Source organism: Brachycentrus maculatus, unplaced genomic scaffold (genome assembly GCF_059751285.1).
Source record: "Brachycentrus maculatus isolate JH-2025_06_01 unplaced genomic scaffold, ASM5975128v1 h1tg000575l, whole genome shotgun sequence".
NCBI lineage: Eukaryota > Metazoa > Arthropoda > Insecta > Trichoptera > Brachycentridae > Brachycentrus > Brachycentrus maculatus.
In genome coordinates this window covers 6,566-29,605 of record NW_028281315.1, presented here as the reverse complement: position 1 = coordinate 29,605, position 23,040 = coordinate 6,566, and the positions used below count along the sequence as shown (strand labels likewise).

The 23,040-nt window shown below is 37.9% G+C and overlaps 2 protein-coding genes and 1 pseudogene across 2 annotated transcripts; all 3 read right to left on the bottom strand.

Moving 5' to 3' along the window:
* Positions 1-233: 233 nt before the first annotated feature.
* On the bottom strand, positions 234-3,191 carry LOC148301330 (uncharacterized). The gene is made up of 4 exons (XM_088273432.1): positions 3,129-3,191; positions 2,151-2,394; positions 1,097-1,175; positions 234-877 (listed from the first exon to the last, which is right to left on the bottom strand). The coding sequence occupies exons 1-4, from the start codon at positions 3,189-3,191 to the stop codon at positions 637-639; spliced, it is 627 nt and encodes a 208-aa protein (XP_088129558.1). The 3' UTR covers positions 234-636.
* Positions 3,192-7,713: 4,522 nt separating this feature from the next.
* Positions 7,714-10,573, bottom strand: LOC148301329 (lipase lipl-1-like; annotated as a pseudogene).
* A 2,482-nt stretch (positions 10,574-13,055) lies between these two features.
* On the bottom strand, positions 13,056-17,956 carry LOC148301328 (uncharacterized). The gene is made up of 2 exons (XM_088273430.1): positions 17,879-17,956; positions 13,056-13,133 (listed from the first exon to the last, which is right to left on the bottom strand). The coding sequence occupies exons 1-2, from the start codon at positions 17,954-17,956 to the stop codon at positions 13,056-13,058; spliced, it is 156 nt and encodes a 51-aa protein (XP_088129556.1).
* Between the last annotated feature and the right edge of the window lie 5,084 nt (positions 17,957-23,040).

Genomic DNA, 23,040 nt, shown 5'->3' with positions numbered 1-23,040 from the left:
ATTCTTTTTGTCCCTTCTGAGCTTGATGCCAGTTACGTCATCATTGAATTATCGGAACTTTTCATATTATTCGATGTAAGTCGACGATTGATTTGCTAAAGGCCCAATAAACTCATTAACTTGCAACTGCCTTGTCGACATCTTCTCGCTCATTTGGATCATCCTTCTTTCTGTGACAACTTTGTCGATCCCCTATTTGAACTATCATAAATAACTAATTACGTTTCCGCCGGTGTAGCCTTCAGTCACATGAGCTATTGTAGTTATTGGGAAACTGTCAGGCAGTTTAACCCCCTTCTTCTCCATAAAATGCTCGAATAGTGCTTTACGAGTGGCATAGTTGGGGAAAGGGAAGTAGAATTTTTTGCTGAAGAATGGCTTTATGAATTTCTTGTTCACATCCCAGGGCTTGTTCGTGGATCCAATCACTGCAACCCTGTCCTCTTTCTTCAGAACTTTCTTTTTGTATTTAGTTAGCACTTTCCTAAGCTTTGTGAAATTCGGGCCTGCCGCTCCTCCAGCACCTTTCTTTTTCTTCTTTTTGCCTTTAAAGATTTGTTCCACCTCGTCCATGTAAATAATTGCGGGGGGGAAGGTCTTGGCCACATTGAAAGTCATAGCCAGCATCTTGTTGAGTTACTTCTTATCATTGATTTTGGCTTCTAATGTGTATGGGGATAGTTCGAGCAGCATCGAGTCAGTTTCATGTGCTAAGGCCCGAATCATGAGAGTCTTCCCAGAGCCATGAGGCCCGAACATCAAGAAGTAATGCAATTTATCAACTTTATTTTTGACATATTGCGAGCCTAAGGGCAACCCAATGAGCTCGACTAAAATCTGCCGGACATCCCAGTAGCTTGGATCGGGCATAAGCTCACTCGATTTTTATTACTTTGCTCTTAACAAGTTCGGCTCGCCTATTAAATCCTTCATATTAGCCGGCATTAGTTTTTTGAGGACTCCAAAATCGACAAGATGACCGATTTGGTCGAGTGGAGGAATTTTCCGAATTTCCTTCCAACCTGGGACTTTTATTTTCTTTTATTTCTTCTTCTTCTTCTTTTTCTTTTTCTTCTTTCCCTTTTTCTTTTTGAACTTTATCCTCAAATTGGCCAATTCGAGCTCAATCATATCATCCACCATCTTCTGAATTTGATCCTCGACTTCTGGTAGGACTGTTTATTTTATTTTCCTCATTTCTGGTTTGTCCTCGGTGCTTATTTGATTCTTCCACTCTTTGGTATGCTTCTATATTTCTATTTGCAGATCTAGAACAGTCTATGTGGGCCCATTTCTGGGATTATCCTTTTCGAATTTATCTTTCTCTGTGAGTTTCTTCTTTTTTTTGCCTTTCCCTTTCTATTTCTTTTTCGCTTCTGCCATTTTTTGCATCATTTATTGCTCTTCCGCAGTTGGAGGGATCTTCACTTTATCTTTTTCATAGAAGTCTTTAACTGTATCGGGGATTTTTGAAAATTAGTATCTTTACATGAATTGCGCGATCCATTCTCTCCGATCTCTCAACATCTTCTATTTCATTGGTTCCTCCCATTTATCGTACAGCTCGTCTTTGAGTGTGCTCAGTGTTTCCTGGTATTCCTTCTGGTTTATTTTTTGAAGCTCTCTCATTTTTTCGCGATGCTTATTCATTTTATAAATACCAGTATTTGGGTCCTTCGGATTTTGAGGCTTTTTAATGATTCCTAAAAATTATAGCTCTTCTTGTCGCAGTCGATCAACTTTCTTGCGGGCCAAGTATCCCTTAATGGTCTTTTGAATCATTGTAACCTGCTCTTTTTGTTGGGCTTCGGTATCATCGTAATCAAAGTTTTCATTGCCTTGAATTTACTTCTTTTTCGCCAGTTTTTTCATCTCCCTTTTTTGAAAGTAGGCAGCTTTGAGAGCCCTAACTATGCCCTGGCGACCTCTTTCAATTTTTTGAATGATACGAATTGCAGTTTCCATGTTAGTATCCAAAGCACTCTTCTCCTCAATAATTTCTTCTTATGGAAGGGTCGTCTATTTCAGATCCTGGAGATACTTGTCGATATACTGGTTCCTCTTGTCCTTTTCTGGGTTCTTATCATGAACAAAGTATCTGGGGATATGCATTTAAATTTCAGAATGGCGCATTCTCATTTAAAGTAGAAATTCATCCAAATTGATATACTCGGACCGTACAGAGTTGGTCGAGGTGTTGTATTTAATCAAATTAAGCTTGATTTCGATGACTCTCAACATTGTGGACTCAAGCATTTCTTTGAGTAAAACTCTCTTCTGGGGGTGGACAATTTGGTCATAGCAGTCCTCGAGTACCTTGTAGCACTGCACATACTTAATATAGAGGTGAGAGTAAAATTTCATCCATTCGTCATCAGTCCTTTCGTATTTGACCTAAAATATGAAAAATAAGTACTCCTTTCTCATTAATGTTTTAATCAAGAGGCTCGAATTCTTCATTGATGTTCTCGAGCAGGTCGTTAATCGCCTCTTTCCATCTGTTGTTGTAGTAGGCGCTTGACATTCAGTGCCACGAATGTCAATGTTATCGTACTATAAAATACGGCTCAAACTTAGATTTGATGATTTAAGTTACATTCATAGAGTTTCATAAATTTATTTATTTATTTATTTATTTATTTATGCGTATATTGACATATATTAATGCATATTTGTTTCAATCTGTGAAAGGTATCATAAAGAAACGAGCTAATTTATTTCAAATGTATTGATTAAAGTGCTCAAGCGCATGGCTTCCTCAGAAACTCTCTAGCAAATAAGCAAATGAATCCTATAGAATCATATACCAACTCCATTCTCAAGAGTGCAAGTTCTCGCATCAGTAACAGCTCCTATTTAATTAAGCGACTAATGCTCATTGTGCAATATTTGGTTTTGTTGTTCCATAAACTAAAATTGTGAGTTTTGAGCTTCGAAGTGGCCTTTGAATAAATTGGTCAAGTAGTCGATTTTGCCATTAAACTCCTTGCTCATCTCCTGAAAGTTGACTTTCGTGTTTTCTTCAAATTTTTTCAATTGAAAGGCAAGCTACGATTGTTCTTTTTGTTGCTGCTACATTGACTTATTCATGAATGCAAGATTGCTCTAAACTGTAAGCATTTCTATACTTCAAAATCGTCAACTTGTTCGTTGACGGTAGTTGTTGAGCCAATCTTATTGATGTTGCCCATGTTTCCTGTCAACTTCAGCATCAAATCGGAAAGGTTAATTGACATTTCTGTGTTAGTAATTTATTATTTTATTATCGTCTCATACAGGTATTTCCTCTATATACAATATGGATGAATGATACGAAGTTATCCATACAGATAATATTAAGATCATGCAATTTCATCTTCGTTTTTTACGGATCAGCCTTTTCTTTAGATTATTCTGAAGAACAGTTGCTTTGCTTTTGATCTTCGGAGCTTCGGAGTACGTCTTGTGCTTTTTGTTTTTCTTCTTTTTCCTGAATTAAAATATGCATACGCTGTTTGAAATCTATTCTCAGGGTAGGGAGTCAAATTCTTGTCAGCAATGTCATCCAAGCCAAGGTTAACTTCAGATGTGGCGCTGCTTAGGGAAAATGGCTTATCTTTGGAGAGTAATTTGATTTTGGGGGAATTGCTCGAAGGGGCGGGTGCTGACATCTTGGACCAGCCGAGCACAATGTTACCATCATTCCAATTCTTTTAAAAATAGTTTGTTTCAAAATTGTCAATTTGATGTTCCAACTACCTCAACTCTGATTTCAGTGTCGCTTACTTATCCAAGAGAGACTGGAATAAGGCGCATTGATAATCTTTTTGGCTTGGCATACAGTCAAAGAACTGATAGGCTTTATAAATTAAGTGCACGATCTGAACATTCATAAATAAGAGTATTTTTAATGAATATTCGAATGCTGAGGAACTTGATCATATTAATTTGAGTATGAGTGTGCATCTTGAATAACACAAATGCAAAATCAATGCTAACTCTCTATTAAATCAATAATTATTGAGAAGATCCGATGAAAGGATCAGCATATGCTAGAGACTGAATCTTTACTGTATCATCGAACAGAATAATACTGTGTTATTTCTGCGGATTTGAAGTCAGGGAAGCCAAGACCTTGGTTTATTTTATCCTTAGGGCCGAATATCTTTATTTGTCGGATATGTGTGTCTTTGCCACTGTGCTGGTTCTGCAAGATACAAATTTGAATGTTTATGGTGCAGATATATCCCTTTTCAGTATTGTTTAATAACTTTGTCTTTAAAGGCACAGTATACCACCCGGATGGCTCTTTCATTTCAAGAAAATGCACCTACTTCAAATCTTGCAGATTATTGCCTGCTCTTATTGAAATCTTACTCGGTGTGTAGGACTCGTCACTTTTAAAATCAAAGTATAAGGATATCTCTTGTATTCGAGTTTTCTTCATAAATTGGATATTAATGAGATGTGGCTGCGATCCGTCTGATTGCCAGAAAGTGTTAGTATTATCATCACGAAGCTGTTAAACGCCATTTCCGATTTTGGCTGAACTTAAAGTCCAAACTGCATCTGCTCCGATTTCTCTTCTTTGGAGATTGTTCATTGGGGGAGATGTTGATTGCGTATAACTTTCTAAATTATTAAACTGTTTACGTGCCTACATCCTCTATCTTTACGATTCTTATGCGAATTTAAATTATACATTGCAGGCTATTTCGATTACAGTTATACTCAAAAAGAAAATAATTTAAATATAAAATGTCACGAGGCCCAAACACCCTTAATTTGAACGCATATGCCCAAGGAGAAGGTGCGCACATGAACGAGTACGAGGATCCTGAGGATAACTCCGAACGCGAACTTGAAAGCTAGACAATTTAAAAGCAATTCGATAACTTCGTCCGAGACATACAAAACTATAACTAAATAATAAACCAACTTGCTCAAAATCTCGATGACGCGAATGGACAATAGTACTTTATCACGGATTTTTACCCTGAATTTGCTTTGAATTGCACCTATGAAGATGACGAGTAAAAGAGGATTGTTGCAGCAACAGATCCGTAATTGGCAAGGATAATGGAGAACCTCGAAAGGAATAACCGTATTCTCAAGTAATAGCTCAAAGGTTGGCTCTTTGAATTTTCAAAAAAAACGAGACTGTCGGAAATTCTGATTTCGGAAAATGAAATACTGCGTAAAAGAGTATGCACAAAAAACAAAGAGATTGCCAAGCTCATTGAAGCAATCAACTCAACTGAAAATACATAAATTGTTGATCTCCACGAAAAACTAAACGAGCTGAAATAAGAAAATGGGGTCCTAACCGATCATCTGAAAAAGCTGAATTAATCACTTCAGGAGAAGAAAATGGATCATACCAAATTAGTCGAGGCATTCGAAAAAACATAAAAATAAAAAATATAAATAAGCAGCGCGATTGTGACGGCCGAGGAAGATGAAGAACATTATGCCAAGAAAGTTACATTGCTGGAGGTCTCAATCGACGAACTCAGTAAGAGGGAGAGAAGACTCGAAAAAGAAAAGGAGAGGCTGTCAAGGATATTGGAAGATTACAAGAAAGATGAAAAAGCTATAGACAAAGAACTCGAGGCTGCGAACATGTAACCTATTTGTAATATTTAGTGACCGCTAGGAAATTGACAATCAGTTAAAAAAGAAGTTTAAGGGCCATCAAACAGATAAATAGAATATTATGAACTAAATTGACGATCTCTCAGAGCAGCTTCAGAAAGTGAGATAAGAGAGCAAAGGGTATGAAGCGTAAATAGCAAAAAATGAGCGTAAAATTCAATAATTCACAACAATGTCTCAGAGTATTGACAAAAAGATTGCTGAAAATAAATAAAAATATTCCAAAACTCAGAAGGAGCTTGAAGAAGTAATGAAAGCTGAAACCCAGTACCTCTCCGATATTGATATGATCCAATTGGACATATAAATCCACGCGGAAGAGCTCAAACAGTTGCAAGCCAGCGAGGAGGAGGAACAGGAGCGTTACAAAGCCGAAATCAAGCAAATAGAATAATAAAAAAAGAAATAACTCGAGAAATGGACTCAATAATATCAAAAAGCACAGAGAACGTCTTCTTCTCGAGTAATGCAGGAGAAGTCCGAGCTGACCTTCAAGAAGCGAGAAGTTGAAGACTGGGAGCGAAAAATTGCTGACAAAAACTCTGAATTAAACGATTTGAAGGCTCAATTAAAGGAAATTAAAGATAATCAGCACAAACTCGTCGAATTGAGAAATAAAATTCGGGCATCGAAAAATGATTGAATTGTCATTATATTTTATCATGCCATTTACACCACATTAACTTTAATTCGAATTGTTGTCGCGACAGGTGATTTATTTTCGTCGGATACCATATTAAAATGTTTCTAAACTCAAATCTCTGAATAAATAATGAAAAAAGAGACTCAATATATATAGATGTGAAAATAAGTAATTTTTGAAAGGACCCAATCGTAGCATTAGTAAAAAAGCTGAAGCAATAGAAAATCTGGCGATAACAAAAGAAATGACGGAAGATGACACTTAATTTCAATCAGAAACTCGTCATCACTCGGATCGCGGCAAGCTGATACATGATTTAAATGCGATCTATTAAATGGGCAGATCAATTATGAGAACAGAAGTGCGATCATCAGTAGCAATGGATATGTCCGAATTGCAGGCATCTCATGCATTGTATTTCTGCATCGTAGTAGAGATGATCGAGCTTAAACATCTTCTTTGTCTTTTATTTGCCCCTTGTCAGGAAGTAACAGCTTCCTTCGTGGTTTCTTTCGCACTTCTGGCATCTCGCCAAGTAGGCATCTTTCAGCTGGCATTAGTTAATCATATGTCCCAATTTGTAGCATTTGTAGCACACGTTTTTCTGGGGGCAGTCCTCGCAATGGTGTTCTGGCGATAAGCAAAGCAAACACTGATTGGCCTCTGGGCAAACCGATTTATAGTGCCCTGACTTCATGCACTTGAAACATATGATGCTTTCCTTGTAGTAACGATACAGCTACTTTGATATTTAGTCACGATCATGCTCTGGGGACTAGCCCCCCAAATTTGCATCAGCTAAGATATTCAGATTAATTGCCTATGAGTGCTACTCTTAGACTTAGTCGCATGCCAGATTCTTATTGCTTTGCGAGTCGCGATAGTCGGCTCGGCTCTGGTTTCGACGCTATTTGAATTGTTACTATTGCTATATTTTCTGAAGTTTCATGAGGATATTAGAATTCTGGGTCTTGCGGTAGATCTTACTACCTGGGATGATATAGGAATGCATGACATCATCTCGGTATGAGTAATTTTAGGACATGGAGTTGTTGGGCGTGAGAGTCTCATAATCGATCGTATATTAGAGTGTCCTTGCTACGGGTTGTTTATTGTTCACATCGGACAGACTATCGATGAGCTCATCGAGTAGTCTAATTTGCTACAATGCTGTTATTTTAAGTTCGTTGTCCGTGTTTTATTTGATATGTTCGTCCATCGTATTAATCGCGGTATTGGATGCTAAATGTGGATATCCGATAGCCTTATTTAATAGACATATTAATTGTATAACTAACCTATGTTTGTACCTGTTTCCATGGTGCTGAATTCGATCATGCTGCAATAGATCGAGAAATGAGAAATGATGTGTTTGGATGCAATATAAACCAATATATAAATCAATTGAATAAATCATCGAGCTATTGCAATCCGGTTTATTTGTGCAGTATCGTGATGACTTGCTTATAGACTGCTTCTGTTGCTTATTCAGACCAGATGTAGTCCAAGTGAGCGAAGTCTTACACTTAGTGTACGTAATGCCGGTAAGATGGAAGCTTGCTCAGCAGATATCCGAAGTTCTCCGGACTTAGAATTCCATCCGACGTTCCTTTGAATAAGTAGCTGTTGAAGGGGAGTTTTGAAAGCCCGTCGAAGTTGTAGTGTGGGGCCGATACTGTGCCATACTTCTCGAGGTTGCCGGTTGGGCCATAGTCGAATTTGCGGAGATCACCCTGGTTTCGGTACATTTGTATCCACTGTATGACATTGTTGACGGAAGTTCCTCCGGGCTAGTGAGAAATGATGGCACCGAACCTCTACAAATTAGTCTTTTCCTGGATGGTGTTGTGCCCACACAGTTCCTTCACAAAGAACAGGAAGGCTTTCGCATACCACTCGCAATTGTAAATTAGCATGCCAATCAGGCTTGCCATCCAATTTGGGATGATCAGCAGGCACTTAAATCCAACCATTTTTATGATTTCGCAAGCTTTGCTCTTGTTCAAGATTTTAAGGAGCCGATGGTCTTCGAGTCCGTGCAGGCTGATGAGAGGGCCGAAGCCGATGAAGCACTCGACTTTGGAGTGGAGCTATGGGTACAACGATAAAGAGGCGAAGAACTGCGTGGTACCCTGCGAGTGTCCAATGAAGACTACTTTGTCCGAGTTTGTTTACCTCGTGATCGAATTGATCATGCATGGTAAATCAAACTGAATGAGATGGTCGAGGCTGTAGTCCCAATAATTTTATAAGTGCGAATTCTTAGAGGAGTACTTAGTTCCTCTATTATTCCCAACCCAGACATCGTAGCCTGCTTCTGCGAGCATGTATGGCAGACAGTTCTTTCTATTTATAACGCCAATCCGTACTTTTAATTCTGCATGAACCATGAAACAGCACAATCCAACAGCCCGTGCTGGATCACAATGGGTATTCGGGCTCCGGAGGATGCAGAGTTCTTTTGGGGGTGCCTCGGGGAGTTTAGAGCATCTTGCTAAGCCGTTGGGACAACTCTCCAAAATGAGACATAGGCACTATCTTCTGTTTGAAATTCAAATTATTCGATCAGGTATCCCTCCAATTTCATCATGTCGTCTATGTTTGCTAAGAGAAGAAAGTACGACGCGATTTAAAGACATCTCTATGCGTCGAAATGAAGGGGTTGTAGTGCGGAGTGTCTGCAGATTTGTTCAAGGAAAAGCATTTTTTTAAAAGGCGGTAAGCGCAGATAGGAGCGATCAGCACAATTGATTGGATGATAAAAAACCATTGGGCAAATAATTTTAGGAGCAGGATGTTGATTGCTCTTACAATTTTCATCCCTAACGAGAATTCTCTATTAAATAAATATATAAGACACTCCGATAATTAATAATATTATTAATACAATTAAAACTATAAGCTGTCTGCTTATTTAGAAATAAATGGGAGTTTAGATCTGCGGACTCATGAAAATGGGAAAGTGTTAGATGGTGTATAGTGAATATGTATGAATGTGATGTGTATAAAATTTATAAAATGTGTGATATATATAAATATGTGAATTTGTAAATGTGTAAATGTGTGAATGTGAATATTTCCAAATTTGGAAAATCGGCGATATGATATATATTTATGGTTATGAGGAGTTTCGATCATTTTTGTTTTTGGCTTCGATACCTTTTTGCGATTCTTTTCATGGAGGGCTGAACATAATCTGGAGGTATTTGCAGATATTAGGGCTGTTGGTATTTAAACACGCCACCGTAATAAGGTATAGATGCAGCAGGAGGATATATGGGAGGATAGGGCTCTTGGATGCTCTGATAAGGGTAATAAGCTTAGTGAGGAATTTGATTCCTGTATTATAATGGAGGCGGAGGATGTGAATTATGCACTCTTGGATATTAATGCGTATATCGTGTACGCACTTGCAGAAGATTACCAAGTCCATAAGATGCAATGAGAGGGTCATCGAACTACCCGATGCTCTCCTCAGATTATTCGGAATCATCTTTCCCATAATCACTCGCCGCTTATTACAAATCAGATTCCTTATCAGTATCCTAGTTCTCTTCCTTCTATGAGCTTCCTTCGCTGCATTCATACTTCATACTCTTTTTGGGCAGTTTGAATTCCAACAAACCTTTGATGGCTTCGATTTATTCTGTGATTGTAATTTGACCTTTCTCCTCATTGGCTAGAATTTCATTGAGTTTATCCTGAAGTGAAGTTATCCTTTGCTCGACTTCCACGAACTTCCCCTTAATTTCTTGATAGAATGCGATCTTTTGGCATTCCCTGATTTTGCAGATCTCGAGCATGTGACAGACTGTTTTCTTGAATTATTCGATTTACACTATTTGTTTTTGCATCAGCTAATTTTGAAGCATCTTTTCGTTTATTCTATCTTTTTAGAATTAGTCTCTTAAGTTTAACAGATTTTCGATGCTCAGTGAATAAATGTATTCGTTAATTTCATGTAGTTTATCCCCGAATATTTGGGCGAATAACTCTTCGAGTTTAGGCAATAGTTTGGTTGTGATTTCGTCTTGGCATATCTTTTTTAATGATGCCAAGCATTGCTCTTTCAGTTTAGAATGCTAGTTTTTGAGTAAGTATGTTATTTTCTCTTTGAAAATCGATTGAATATTCTGTTATAATGAGCCCAATATCAAGCTCATTTTGCGCATGCTGTCTTCGTGGGTGCTGCTTGGGAAGTATTTGATAATTTCCCTTTCGTGAATTACTGAGATTTCTACTTATCGAATTTATATCTACTTTTACGTCTTTATTGGTTTCTATGAGCCTGATTATTGTTCTGATGGCAATCTTTATTCATCTTTCTGCTTTTTCTCATTTTTTTCATCTTTTTCATCTTTTTCATTTTTTTCATCTTTTTCATCTTTTTCATCTTTTTCATCTTTTGATTTTTTTTATTTTTTTTCATCTATTTCATCTATTTCATCTATTTCATCTATTTCATCTATTTCATTTATTTTCTCATCTTTCTCATCTTTCTCATCTTTCTCATCTTTCTCATCTTTCTCATCTTTCTCATCTTTCTCATCTTTCTCATCTTTCTCATCTTTCTCATCTTTCTCATCTTTCTCATCTTTCTCATCTTTCTCATCTTTCTCATCTTTCTCATCTTTCTCATCTTTCTCATCTTTCTCATCTTTCTCATCTTTCTCATCTTTCTCATCTTTCTCATCTTTCTCATCTTTCTCATCTTTCTCATCTTTCTCATCTTTCTCATCTTTCTCATCTTTCTCATCTTTCTCATCTTTCTCATCTTTCTCATCTTTCTCATCTTTCTCATCTTTCTCATCTTTCTCATCTTTCTCATCTTTCTCATCTTTCTCATCTTTCTCATCTTTCTCATCTTTCTCATCTTTCTCATCTTTCTCATCTTTCTTATTTTTTTCTTATTATTTTTACTTTTATGATATCTTCTATTGTTATTTCCTCTCATCCTATTTTTTCTCTCCCTCTTTCTTTTCAACTGCACATTAAACTCCCAATTTGTTGATACTATTGAGTGTACAAGCTTTTCCTGCAGATTTTTATTAAGTAATTGTTTCTTAGATTTGGACGCCATAGTCATTGACCTGCTTCTTTTAAAAGAGCCGATCAAGTATTTAACTCATGTATTTTTCATCGAACTGATCAAGAGTATCAGTTTGCACTGAATAGTTCGAAATCGAAATACTTTTTTTAGTTTATTAATTTGGCGGACATTTAATGTGCTCCTATTTCGGCATTGTTTGGTCCCATTCGACCTTATTTTCTTAATAATTTGGTGAATTCTCGCTTTTATCGGGGAGACTATATAAATTGAATATAGACCAAGTTTGAGATGCGAACATCCCAAAGCTTGCTCCAATACAAATAAGTTTTTATTTACTCCTCTTTTTAAGCTACCTTTTTAGAGTAAATTCTCCCCTTTCAAGCCTGAACTCAAAAATGGTATGAGTCAAACTCAAATAGAGTAACTACTTTTCAGGTTGGAAACAAATCTTTTCGAATTGTTCGTTGTAATCCCCTGAAATGGCGATGGACTTTTACTGGCCCTGAATTCCCGAGACGGAAAATTGACAAATCTTATCTATTTCCACGAAAGATTCAAGTATGTTTTCATAGGCTTTGTATATGTTGCTTTAATTTTCCGCTCCTTCTGTGTTTTTGGCGATTGAATATTCTAAAAATTTGCGGTATTTCAATTTAAAAAAACTCTTTCGATCGCCATCCTGGCGAGCCTGCTGCATAACTTTGACAAGAAGCACCCCGCAGGCTTGGGCACTACTTTATGAGTTCCCTGATTGAAGATCCTCAGAGCACTGCTTGTAGTCAACCCTAAATAATCACAGAAAGTACATTTGAACATCGAGTATTTCCTATTATTCCTCAGGGAGTTCCCCCAATTAGTAAGGCTTGAGTTGGTTCTCGTCGCTGTATAGCATCCCGAATTTAACTTTCCTTTCGTGCAGGGTGAGGTAGAAATCAGAAATATTGTTTAGCTTGCTTCGATGAATGAGTTTCTGCACATTGATAGAATTCTCCCACGTTTTAATCCCTTACTTTCCGTAGATATCCACAAAGCCATAAGAGCATCCAGTCGGGGTCGAGCCCTGCTGATTCTCGACATTAATTTCTGGCTAAGCCGATGATGGCCATGATTCATATATGAACTTTTTGCCAGAAATTTGAATGCTTTTGATTTCGAGTGATTTGGGGAGGCAGGTTTAGAACTGAACAACCTCCCAGTACTCCCTCAGCCTGACTTCGAGCCCATTATCTTGAAATAGGACTGCGATGAATTATTGGCTGACAGCAAAGTGCTGAATTCGCTTCTTTGGCAAGTAGATCTCCTCGACGAGTTCAGGGGTGAGCGAACCCTCGAGCTGCTCATAGACCCGAATTTTCCCCTCAAAGAAGACATAGATGTAATGATTTATCGTCGCTAAGCCTAAAGAATCTTATCCTGTCAAGAAATAGTTTGATGATAAGGTCAAACTATCTCCAGGGTAAGCCTTTCTTTCAACCTCCTGCTCCATAAACTTAGGATATCGATAAATATCAATATTAAATTCAATATAAATATTTATATTGTATCCGCTATCGATTCCAACTTCGATCTAGTCACATAACTCGCCCCTATAAACACAATACTAAAGAGATCATACAATAAATGTATAATGCAATTTATTATTATAATAAAAGATTTATAACCGAAAATTTATATTTGTTCAATATAACTGTTCTTATGAAGGGTGGTCACATAATAACGAGCAGCTGATCAATTCTTTGATTTATGGTTCCGAATCGACTGATACTTACTTTTGATTTGATTTAGGTTTAGATTTATATCTTTTGGCTCTTCTTTATTGAATTAGTTGTTCAGTTCTTATTTTTATATTTGACGAATGTTCTTCTCTGTCATAACTCGCTTGATGCTCGGAGTATAAGATCGTGGTGTGTTCCGTATTCTCTCTTAAATTTCAGCTTCGAATTTAATTCGTTCTGGCAAATTTTGAGCGGTATCTGCTAAGTAGCTTTGATAAAGCTGTTCAATTTTGTATATGATCGGAGGTCGGCTTGCCAAATCTATATTAGATTTTAGTATTGATTGTTTAAGGGATTACACTTTCGCTTGAAATAGTTTCCGCTGGCTCTCAGGATTCTTTGAGCTCACTCTGCTCCTGCTGCTTTTACTGTATCTGCTTGGGTTTAAGCTTCGTTCCCGTTAAAACTTTCTTTACGAGTAGTTAATCAAATACTAATGAAGAGTGGGACGCTCACTTATTTGATTTAACATATTACCAATTTTAAATTATTTACGCTATGGCCGATATCGATGATTCTATTATTATGATTTTGGCATTAAGAATGAAATTACCCAAATCTCATACTATAAATTATCATTAGTGAATGTTCATAAAACAGGGAGAAATTCAAACAACCAAATAAATTTAGCCTTTTATAATTCAGCTTATCGAAACATTGCAATCTTTGGGATATATTTATATGCTCTTTTTGAGGATTCTGCGATTATTTATTCAGCAATTGCATAATTATAATATTTACTCGCACTTTTTGTAAGAAAATTTTTTTTCTTGAAACTTGAAAATCCGGGAAATGACCGAAAATTATAATCTGCTAAAGAATGCGTACATGCAAATGGAGTCTATGAACGAATAGCATCCAATTATTAAATACCTGATATTTTGACATCACGAACATTAGCCAATAATAAATAAAATAAAACCCTATATTTTCAACTGTAATATTTACTTTGGGGTCGAGATCTGGAGGGGAGTAAAAATTGTCGGTAGAACAGCTGCTGGGATTGGTTTGGGGCTGATAGAGGGGCAGATGCATAAATTGAAAGGGATTGCAGGCAAGGACATAGTGAAGTTGGATATGAATAGAATAAATAGAAGAATAGAGAGAATAGACTTATTTGGTGAATCGCAGTGGGTGGGTATTTGTGGATAATATTTGCAAATCAGGCCCTGGCACCTTGTTTCCACTTTGATTAATTTTAGATCAGTCGCAAGCCAAGCTGTAAAGAAAGATAGGAGAAGAAAGTTGGCCAAGAAAAGAGAAAATTATAGAATTTTCGAAATTATTATATTCTATTCTTGGCCCCTTATTTTTGGTATTTGTTTTGACTTTCATTATGTTGATCGCTGTTCCCCTGTTATATCTGAATTCAATTTCGGCCTTACCTCCAAAATCCATTAACCCATTTTTTTATTCCAGTTTTTGAAATCCCCCCCATGACAGAGCCTCCTCGACCAAGCCAGAGCGCTGTCACACACTCAGCAGATCTCAATCACAAAGATGTGACCCAGATATCTTCCCAGAACCATCGGATAGTTGAGTTCAAATGTACTCCTTTTCTAATGTCAGCTGCATCCTCCAAACAAAAGGAAGTCATCAACTTGTAGAGCTCCTCCGAAAAAATCAAAGAGAGCAAGCCCCTGAAGTTGAAGGAGAGAAACATCGGAGCTCCCCCTCCGCCCAAAGCCAAGAAAATATTTCCGAAGTGCATGCTCTGTAAATGCACAGGCAAAAAAGTTGAAATGAAAACTTGCGCCGATTGCAAAAATTATTTTCATTTAACCTGCTTAGAGGAGCATGAAGTCAACAAAAAGTATGTCTGCGATAAGTGCAAGGCCTCGCAACTTGATGAGTCCAAGCTCGCCAAGAAACAAAAAAAAAAATAATAGAAAGCGGAGGTTTAGCTCGAAAATAACAAAGAACTCGGCAAAGAACTCGGCAACAACAAAATAGCCCTTAAGAAAATAGAGAAGGAAAAGAAGCGAGGAGAGTCATTTAAATGCTTTCTTAAATTTCAGTAAAAGTATCCTTATTATGTTGGCGAGAATGACAAAATAAAGTTCCCCATTGAAGACAAACTACTCTTCATTTACCGGGACTATTTCTAACTCTCTGAGAATCGGCCTGCTCCTATTTGCCATCCTCTGATTCCAGCGGAATGTCTTGGAGACTTCTTAGAAATCGAGAACTTCATAGTCAGTTTCATGCAAGAGTTAACAGACGATTACTTCGGCTAATACAAAAAATCGATTCTCTACCTCACTATGAACACTAATGGCAGTGATCCTGTTTTCTAATAACTTTTAGGCGCGATAATAAAAATATATTTAAAGGACATTTTTGAAAAGAACAAAACTGAAAATGTTAAATTATTAAATGACCACGCATTTTTTAATTTGCTCGTCATGATCAACGACAGTGAAGACATGAGGACGGATTTGACTTCGATTGTTGCTCCCTAAATCATTCGGAACCTATCGACTGTGCCCAGCATGAAAGACGCATTTCGGAACTTCGAATTCCCAGAAGAACTCAATCTCAAAACAAAAGTTAAGCTACTAATCAGACTGATACAAGGGCTGAGCGAAGTCGATGGGTTTCATGATATGGTCAGCCGTAAATCGTAAAAGATATCCGAAATGACCAAAGATAAGGCGGATTTTGTATCAAAATTGAAGGAAAATGAAGCAGAGGCACTCAGCAACAAGGAAAAACTTAAAGAAATCGAAGTCAAGATCAACTCTTATAACAACACCACCGCTAAAGAACTAACTTCAAACTAAAAGGGCGAATAAGGCAAACAACCCCAGAAAAAAGGCTAAGCCAAATAGCAATAAAACAATAAAAAAAAATCACACAAACTTTCAACTCAGCAATAAACTTCCTCCAAGCTGATCAAACAGTTCCGATAGAAAATCAATAAAATTGCTAAAACCATACCATTTGCTATTTCAGAGGTGCTGTTCTTGGGCACTGACCGTAATAAATCCCATCATTACTTTTATTTGCGAGAGCCCAACCGGATCTATGTTCGATACCATGTCTGCTTGCTAGACGATAGTGACAACTATTATATATATTAAGGCAAATAAAAGATACAGTAATATATTCGAACTCTCAATAACAAAGGTATTAATGAAAAGCATCTGTTTGATAGCATTAACTCCCTTATAAAATAAGACATCATCAGGAATTTAAGGGTCTAAGAAGAACAAAGCGGACTTGAATCAGCAAAATAGTGGCCTTAGGGCAGAAAAGTGGGCAACATGACAGGCTAAACATACCTCTACATTCATACCCAGAACGACTTCAGATTGAGAATTATCTCGGATGTGTTGAAGATGTAGGAATCATTTTCAAACTACTTGGCAATTAAATCATGTCAATGGACGAGCTAGCCCAAAAGAGAATAGTTTCTATTTGGATTTCCCTACATCGAAGACCTGCAAGCTTTCAAGGAAAACATTAGAGCTCTGCAATAAAATTTCTTATTTGTCGAAGTCATCCGAGAGAAGGAAATATAAGAGGAACGCAACTAATCGGACTCACATTAAGATCAACACGATAAATTCGCCAACAATGCAGTTATTCAATAGAAAGAACTCATGCGAAGGAAGAAGCCTATCCGACTGTGGGGTATCAACTCTGAGAAAATCAAAAGGTTTTGGCTCGAATACTTATAAGCCTGCATTGATTACATCGGAGTGTGGATCAGCGTGAACATTTTCAAGAACTGCGTGGACAAGTATCTGTAAAAAAAAATGGAGTGCATCAGAGAACAGGAGAGAAAATAAAATCTCGAAAAGGAAAGATAAATAAAAAAGCGACTAAAATAAGAAAGGGAACAGTAAATTGAATAAAGGAAGCTCAGATAAATGCAGGAGCGTACCCGTAAAACTCGGTCCAAAAACTTAGTAGAGCAATAGTATAACTAAGAGCTTGACGAGATAAGAAACAATAAGCGATTGAATTTACGCAGTCTCAACAATAAATCCAGTCGATAAAAAAATAAAATAAAGAGGCCTCTCAGACTTGTAATTGCTTGATTATAATGATAGGATTCAGATGAAGACGAAATGTAGCCAAACTAGTAGGAAAGGAACAAAGGAAATGAAGGAGAATAAGAAGAGGGAGAAGAGGAAGAAAACGAAGGAAGTGAAAAATACAACTAAATGTCCGATGAAGAGCGAGAAAGCAGAAATCGAAACAGAAATAGGAAACCAATAAAAAAACAAAGCAAGTTAATGAACAACAAAAGAAGAGACAACAGCCATCGAAATCGCCATGCATACTCAGAATTCAGTTCAAACTCCTTCAATAAATCTGAATCGATTCAAAAGGGACTCAGAAAGCTTCAAAAAAGACAGAGTAACCTCTAATCATAATCAAACGACATGTAAAAATAACTATAAAATGAATCGGAATATGTAGAGGACGAGCAATCTTCTAACAATGATGAGGAGTGTGCAATTTGCAATGAGGTGGGCGATGTTATTTGTTGTGATAGCTGCCCAAAAGTTTATCACTTGGCTTGCCTGAAACTAAAGTAAGTTCCTGAAGGAGAGTGGAGCTGTATGGATTGTCTTGAGAAATTAGCGCATACTCGACAGACTCGAAGTCGGACAAAAAATGCTTGAGGGCAGAAATTGATTGTATCTTAATTAAGAGTATTATGCATATGATGCTAATGTTTGGAGTAGAATTATAATCATCTATTTATCAAATTGGCTATCATGTCGATTAATAGCAATATCTATATCTATTTGCATTAAATACAGACACCATTATAGTATCGCATAAATATATCATAAAGTAAACTATAGCCTTTTGTTCCAATAAATCTAATGGCCTCATAGTCAATCACATAATCAACACCCGAGAGCAGAAAAGCCAAGAAACTAATCATAATAATGTTTCTGTTTACAGGAGTGGTCAGCACCTTCGGTACTAGTTTAATCACGTTCAGCCTACAAGCTTCAAGGTTCCCAGCTGGTCACCGAAGGCCTGCACGTAAATAAAAAGTTCTTTCATCCCTACATGCAATCGCTAACGATGTTCATCGGCGAAGCACTGTGCTTGATCGCGTACTTTGCGCAGGGCAGCAAAATCAAGAAGTAATTAGAATAGGGCAAAACCCCGCATAAGTTTTACTATTTCGCAATTCCTGCCTGCTCCGATGGTATTTCTTCCATGCTGCAGTATATGGCCCTCTTCTTCATATCCGGCTCCACCTACATGATGTTCAAGGGCGCCTCAATTGTCACCACTGCCATATTCTCCAAGCTCTTGATTAATATGGTCATCGAGAAGAGGCATATTGTTGGATGCGGGCTGGCTATCTTAGGCCTTGTTATTGTCGGTGCTGCTGGGCTCCTTGACAACAAGTCGTCCGACTAGACCAATATCGTAAGTTATCCCCTTATTCTTAGAATCAGTAAATAGTGGGTTATGTTCTCATGCTGACTTCCTTGATTTTCAACGGGTTTCTCTACGCCTACGAGCAACGGCTGCTCAAAAGGCATACAATCCATCCTTTATAAATGGTGGGAACAGAGGGGATGTTCGGCATGGCTTTCATCCTAATAGTGGTGACCATACTTTCGAACATCCATTGCAATTTCAGCGACGGATGCGTCTATGACTCAGAGAATAACAGCTTTATGTAGCTGCCACTGGTGTGCATTCAGTAAGTGTTCTCCTCTGGCATACTGACCACTCTGGTGATATCTGGCATCATCAGCATTTCATTGTTTAATTTCGGAGGGGTTTCGATCACCAAACTCTTCGACGCGCTGACCCGATCCTTGTTGAATGTGACCAAAACAGCCTTCATTTGGATAATTGGGATCATTATCACTCTTTGTGCAACAACCAAAGAGTATGAGCTATAGTCACTGAGCCTATTGGTCAACTTTGTGAAAGTGTTTGGATTCATTTCGATTGCATTGGGCACATTGATCTATAATCGCGTGATATTCCAAGACTACTTTGCAACGAAGGCTGTCAAGTTGGATTAGTCATTGATCTAGGAGTCGCAGTCTGGGGAGAATATGACAGTCGACCAATCTGAAAAGTGATATCAATAGATGAGTATATTTGCTAATCATGCCAAGCTACAATAATATACGAGGCAAAGGCCAGGAAATATAAAGCATATCATTGTATGCAATTGTGGTGTAATTGTGGTGCAATTGTGGTGTAATTGTGAAGCAATTCCGAATATGTTATAACATGAAATAGATGCATTAATTATTATTATAAATGCAGCAAACATTACGCTATCACACTTAACCAAGAAACTACCCACTCAACCGTTACTCAGCACACGTACCACCATAGACCTCCTCGCCCATCCATGCCTCCCCTTAAAGCAACAGCCTCGAGCATAGCAACCTGTACCTAAAACCTGGATACTTGCGTCCAAATGAAATGGGATGGGGAGGAGTTAAGCTATCTTAGCATGTGATAAATGCTCTGGCGGACAACTACGAGGAAAACAAAAGAACCTTGAATAAGTTTCAGAACGATGCAGAAAATTAGAGGAAGAAAAGGCTGCATAAGCATTGGCAAAAGGGGAGTCGAAGACAGTTGTCAGAATAGGCCGAAAAATAAATGAACTACGCTCTTTCGCATCAACGGAATCACACTGTCAGACTGCCATCTTTGCTCGATAATAGCAAAGACATGCCAATGATGCTTCCTCGAAACAACCCCGAATACTTGAGCAGGTATCACTCCAAAAATGTTTGTGAGAGCAACAACAGCAATTATGAATTATAAAACAGCCACCAGCACATAACATGCCGAAATATTGGCACAAATACCCACAAAAAGCATGAAATCGACCAGCTATACAAGTATGCCAGTCTACAAGAGAAATACGACCGGCTCAAAGACAAGTACCGGCTTCAAAAGAATACACATAAATATACACTGCCTCGCAAACACAGAGTTAAAAGCAGAAGTGAGATATCCGACATATAGCCATAAGGCCAGGATCTCGATCCCGAATCATCAAAAATCAAATCAATAGAGTCAAAGCTACTGGAAATAGGTCGCAACTTGTCGAGCAATAACAGCATGCTCAATGAAATGATACGAGCAAAGGAGTTCAATTAATCGATCAATACCAAGTAGCTACAATAAGATGAAGATGAGGTCATGGATTTCATAAAATCATCGCCGAGTGTGAAAAGTAATGTGACAATAAAATTGAAGAAAAACAATTAGGCATGCAATAGTATGTTCAATAATTCCAAGGTATTTGAAAGTAGTGTGAAACAGTAGTGGATGAATGTCTTATCGAAATATGGGAATGTTCATAAGAGCATATAAAATTGTAGGAAATGCACTGGCAACAGATAGAAGCCAATTCCTATTGACAATGCCAAACCAAGAGTTGTCTACACTTACCCTAAAAGTTTCGAGATATATTCGTAGCTGACTAAAAAATCGCATAACTACACAAAATTGTGACGACCTATCTTATCGTCAATCGCCTGCCAATGTTCATGATTTCCATATTTTTATGATTTTGTCGATATTGAGTCATGCATATATCCGCCTGCCATCACAACACTCAGCAGCAGTGTAACAACCAACACCTATACCAACACTTAAAACCCATCACAGTCCAAGTGGCTTCACCATGAGCATGCAACGGACCTGAGCAGTACCTGAACAGACCTGCCAAGAATATGATATATCTCCAAAAAAGAAGTGTTTGTATTCTAGAATCAGAAAGTACAGCAGCACAGTTTGGTCTTTATGCCACGGCCCTGCTTGCTGGCTAATTTGGCATCAATAATCTTCTAATCAACAATCATCTTCAAAACTGTATTGAAAAGGTCTTGGAGGCCTTACTGAGTTAAGGCCGAGCATTATAAGTAGGTTGCTCTGTTGAGTTGCTTATTCAAAGTCTTCAAAGCTTCCTAGTGTGTTATGGAACCGCTGGTCCGCTTATCAATCTTATTGCCGACAAACACCTTCAATGCATTTTTATTTATCTTCTCGAGCTAATTGTACCACTGAGTTAGGGCATAGTTTACCTTCTGGTAAGAACTGAGAAAAGAGTTCCTCTCGACAACCGAGAACACAATCAGGAAGGCATCAACATTGTTATAGGAGAGTAGTCTTAGATTTTAATACTCTTCTTGCCCAGCAGTATCCCTAAATGATCGGAATTCGTACCAGAGCCCAAGGTTCACTCGATACTTGCCCACTTTGACAGTTGCAGCGTAACTGTCGAAGATGGTTGGCTCGTAGTCCGATCGGAATTAATCTTTGATGTAACTAAATAAAGCAGTGGAGTAACCTGATAAGAATGGAGGTTTTACCGACAAAACCGTCGCCAACTAACACTATCTTCGCAGGAATGGGTTCGCTGTTCATAATATCGACCTGTAGCTACGATGCACCTTAGCTAGTAATTTAATATAAATTGAAATCGAAAAGATAGGACATGCCTATTTAAGTTGTTCGGAGACAAGCTTGTTATTAATTGCAATATCTGCTCACGAAGAGGCTTTCGAAATGAGTGACTTATAGTCAACACCAAACACTAAATATCGGATTTTTGTAGTTTGAAGGCAGTAGCTTATAACGGATTCAAATTATAGCCACTCCCAAACTCTTATCGGCAAATACTGACTAAATTTTAAGAGGCATTGTTTCAGTCGAATGCAAGTGCACTTAAAACGAAGATGAAGATGAAGCTAACATTTTATTGTTATTATTATTAGTTACATTTCGCATTAATAAAGTGTAATGAGTGAATAGCTTCGGTCGACAATCATGGCTCAAGAAGAACTTGTTGCTTCCAAGCAAAGATTTGGTCTTTTCAGCCATCCTCCCCCCCTTGCAGTCGGAGATGATTCTGCCTATAAGCAAACTACGAGTAAGCCTTATATTTATACGACATAGAACCCCGCGGCGGAGACGGAAAGCCCATCACAGATCCTCCTCAACTGCTCTCCGGAATGTGCCGGTCCGGGCAGATGAAATCCTCATACTTCGGAGTGCCTGAGAGTATTTACGCTAAAGACCCCTTTCAATAACAATTCAAAGTCGAAATTCAGTATCAAAATAAAATGCATAAAAAGGCTCCTTTCCATGAAACTGATTTTCGGCCTGCTTCGGGTCCAAAGACTTTGTACATTTCGGCTAATCTCATAGAGCATCATCGTCTTATAACTACAAGGAAATTAAGGCAGATGAAAAGAAGCCCCTCGAGCGCGACTAGCACGGGAGAATAAAGACTGAGCCGCGCAATTTTACCACCAATCCTATGTCTAAAGTTGAAGCAGAATTTTTCAAGCACAATAAGCACATGCCTGACCCCTATAGCCGTAAGAAATAAATAGAAAAGCAGTATCACCAATAATGGAAAAGCAAACTTCCGGAGAACTCTTGGAAGTCTATGACCCACGGCAATAATGCTTTTCAGAAAGTATCTTCGGCCTATGGAGAAGACTAAACAACGAAGCGAATGAGTTTACAGAAAAAAGCGTCTCACAAGAATAAGTTCACCAAGTCCATGATCCATGAGGCTGCATTTGTGCCAGCTCGCAAGGGACATGGTGATCCAATTGGCAGCTACCCTAAGTTCTTGGAGCCAACAGCAACACCCGAAGGGGGCAAGGCTGAATAGAAAATCAGAGTGAAAACCTAAACCCCTGCCAGATAGAGTTGGAAGCCAAATTATGCGGGAGTGTCTAAACCCTGTCCTTCTGTTTCCTTGAACCGGCGAAATATGAATCTCTGTAAATCAAGGTATAAATGATTTCATCCTATTTTAAATGATTTATTTTATCGTCCGGAATCGAAAATAAATAGGATATTCCTGCTATAATCGCTAAAGTTAATATATTATTCAACCAAGAAATCATGAAATGTATAAATCATAGTGCAGTCATTGAACTCGAAGGCCTTTTCTTGAG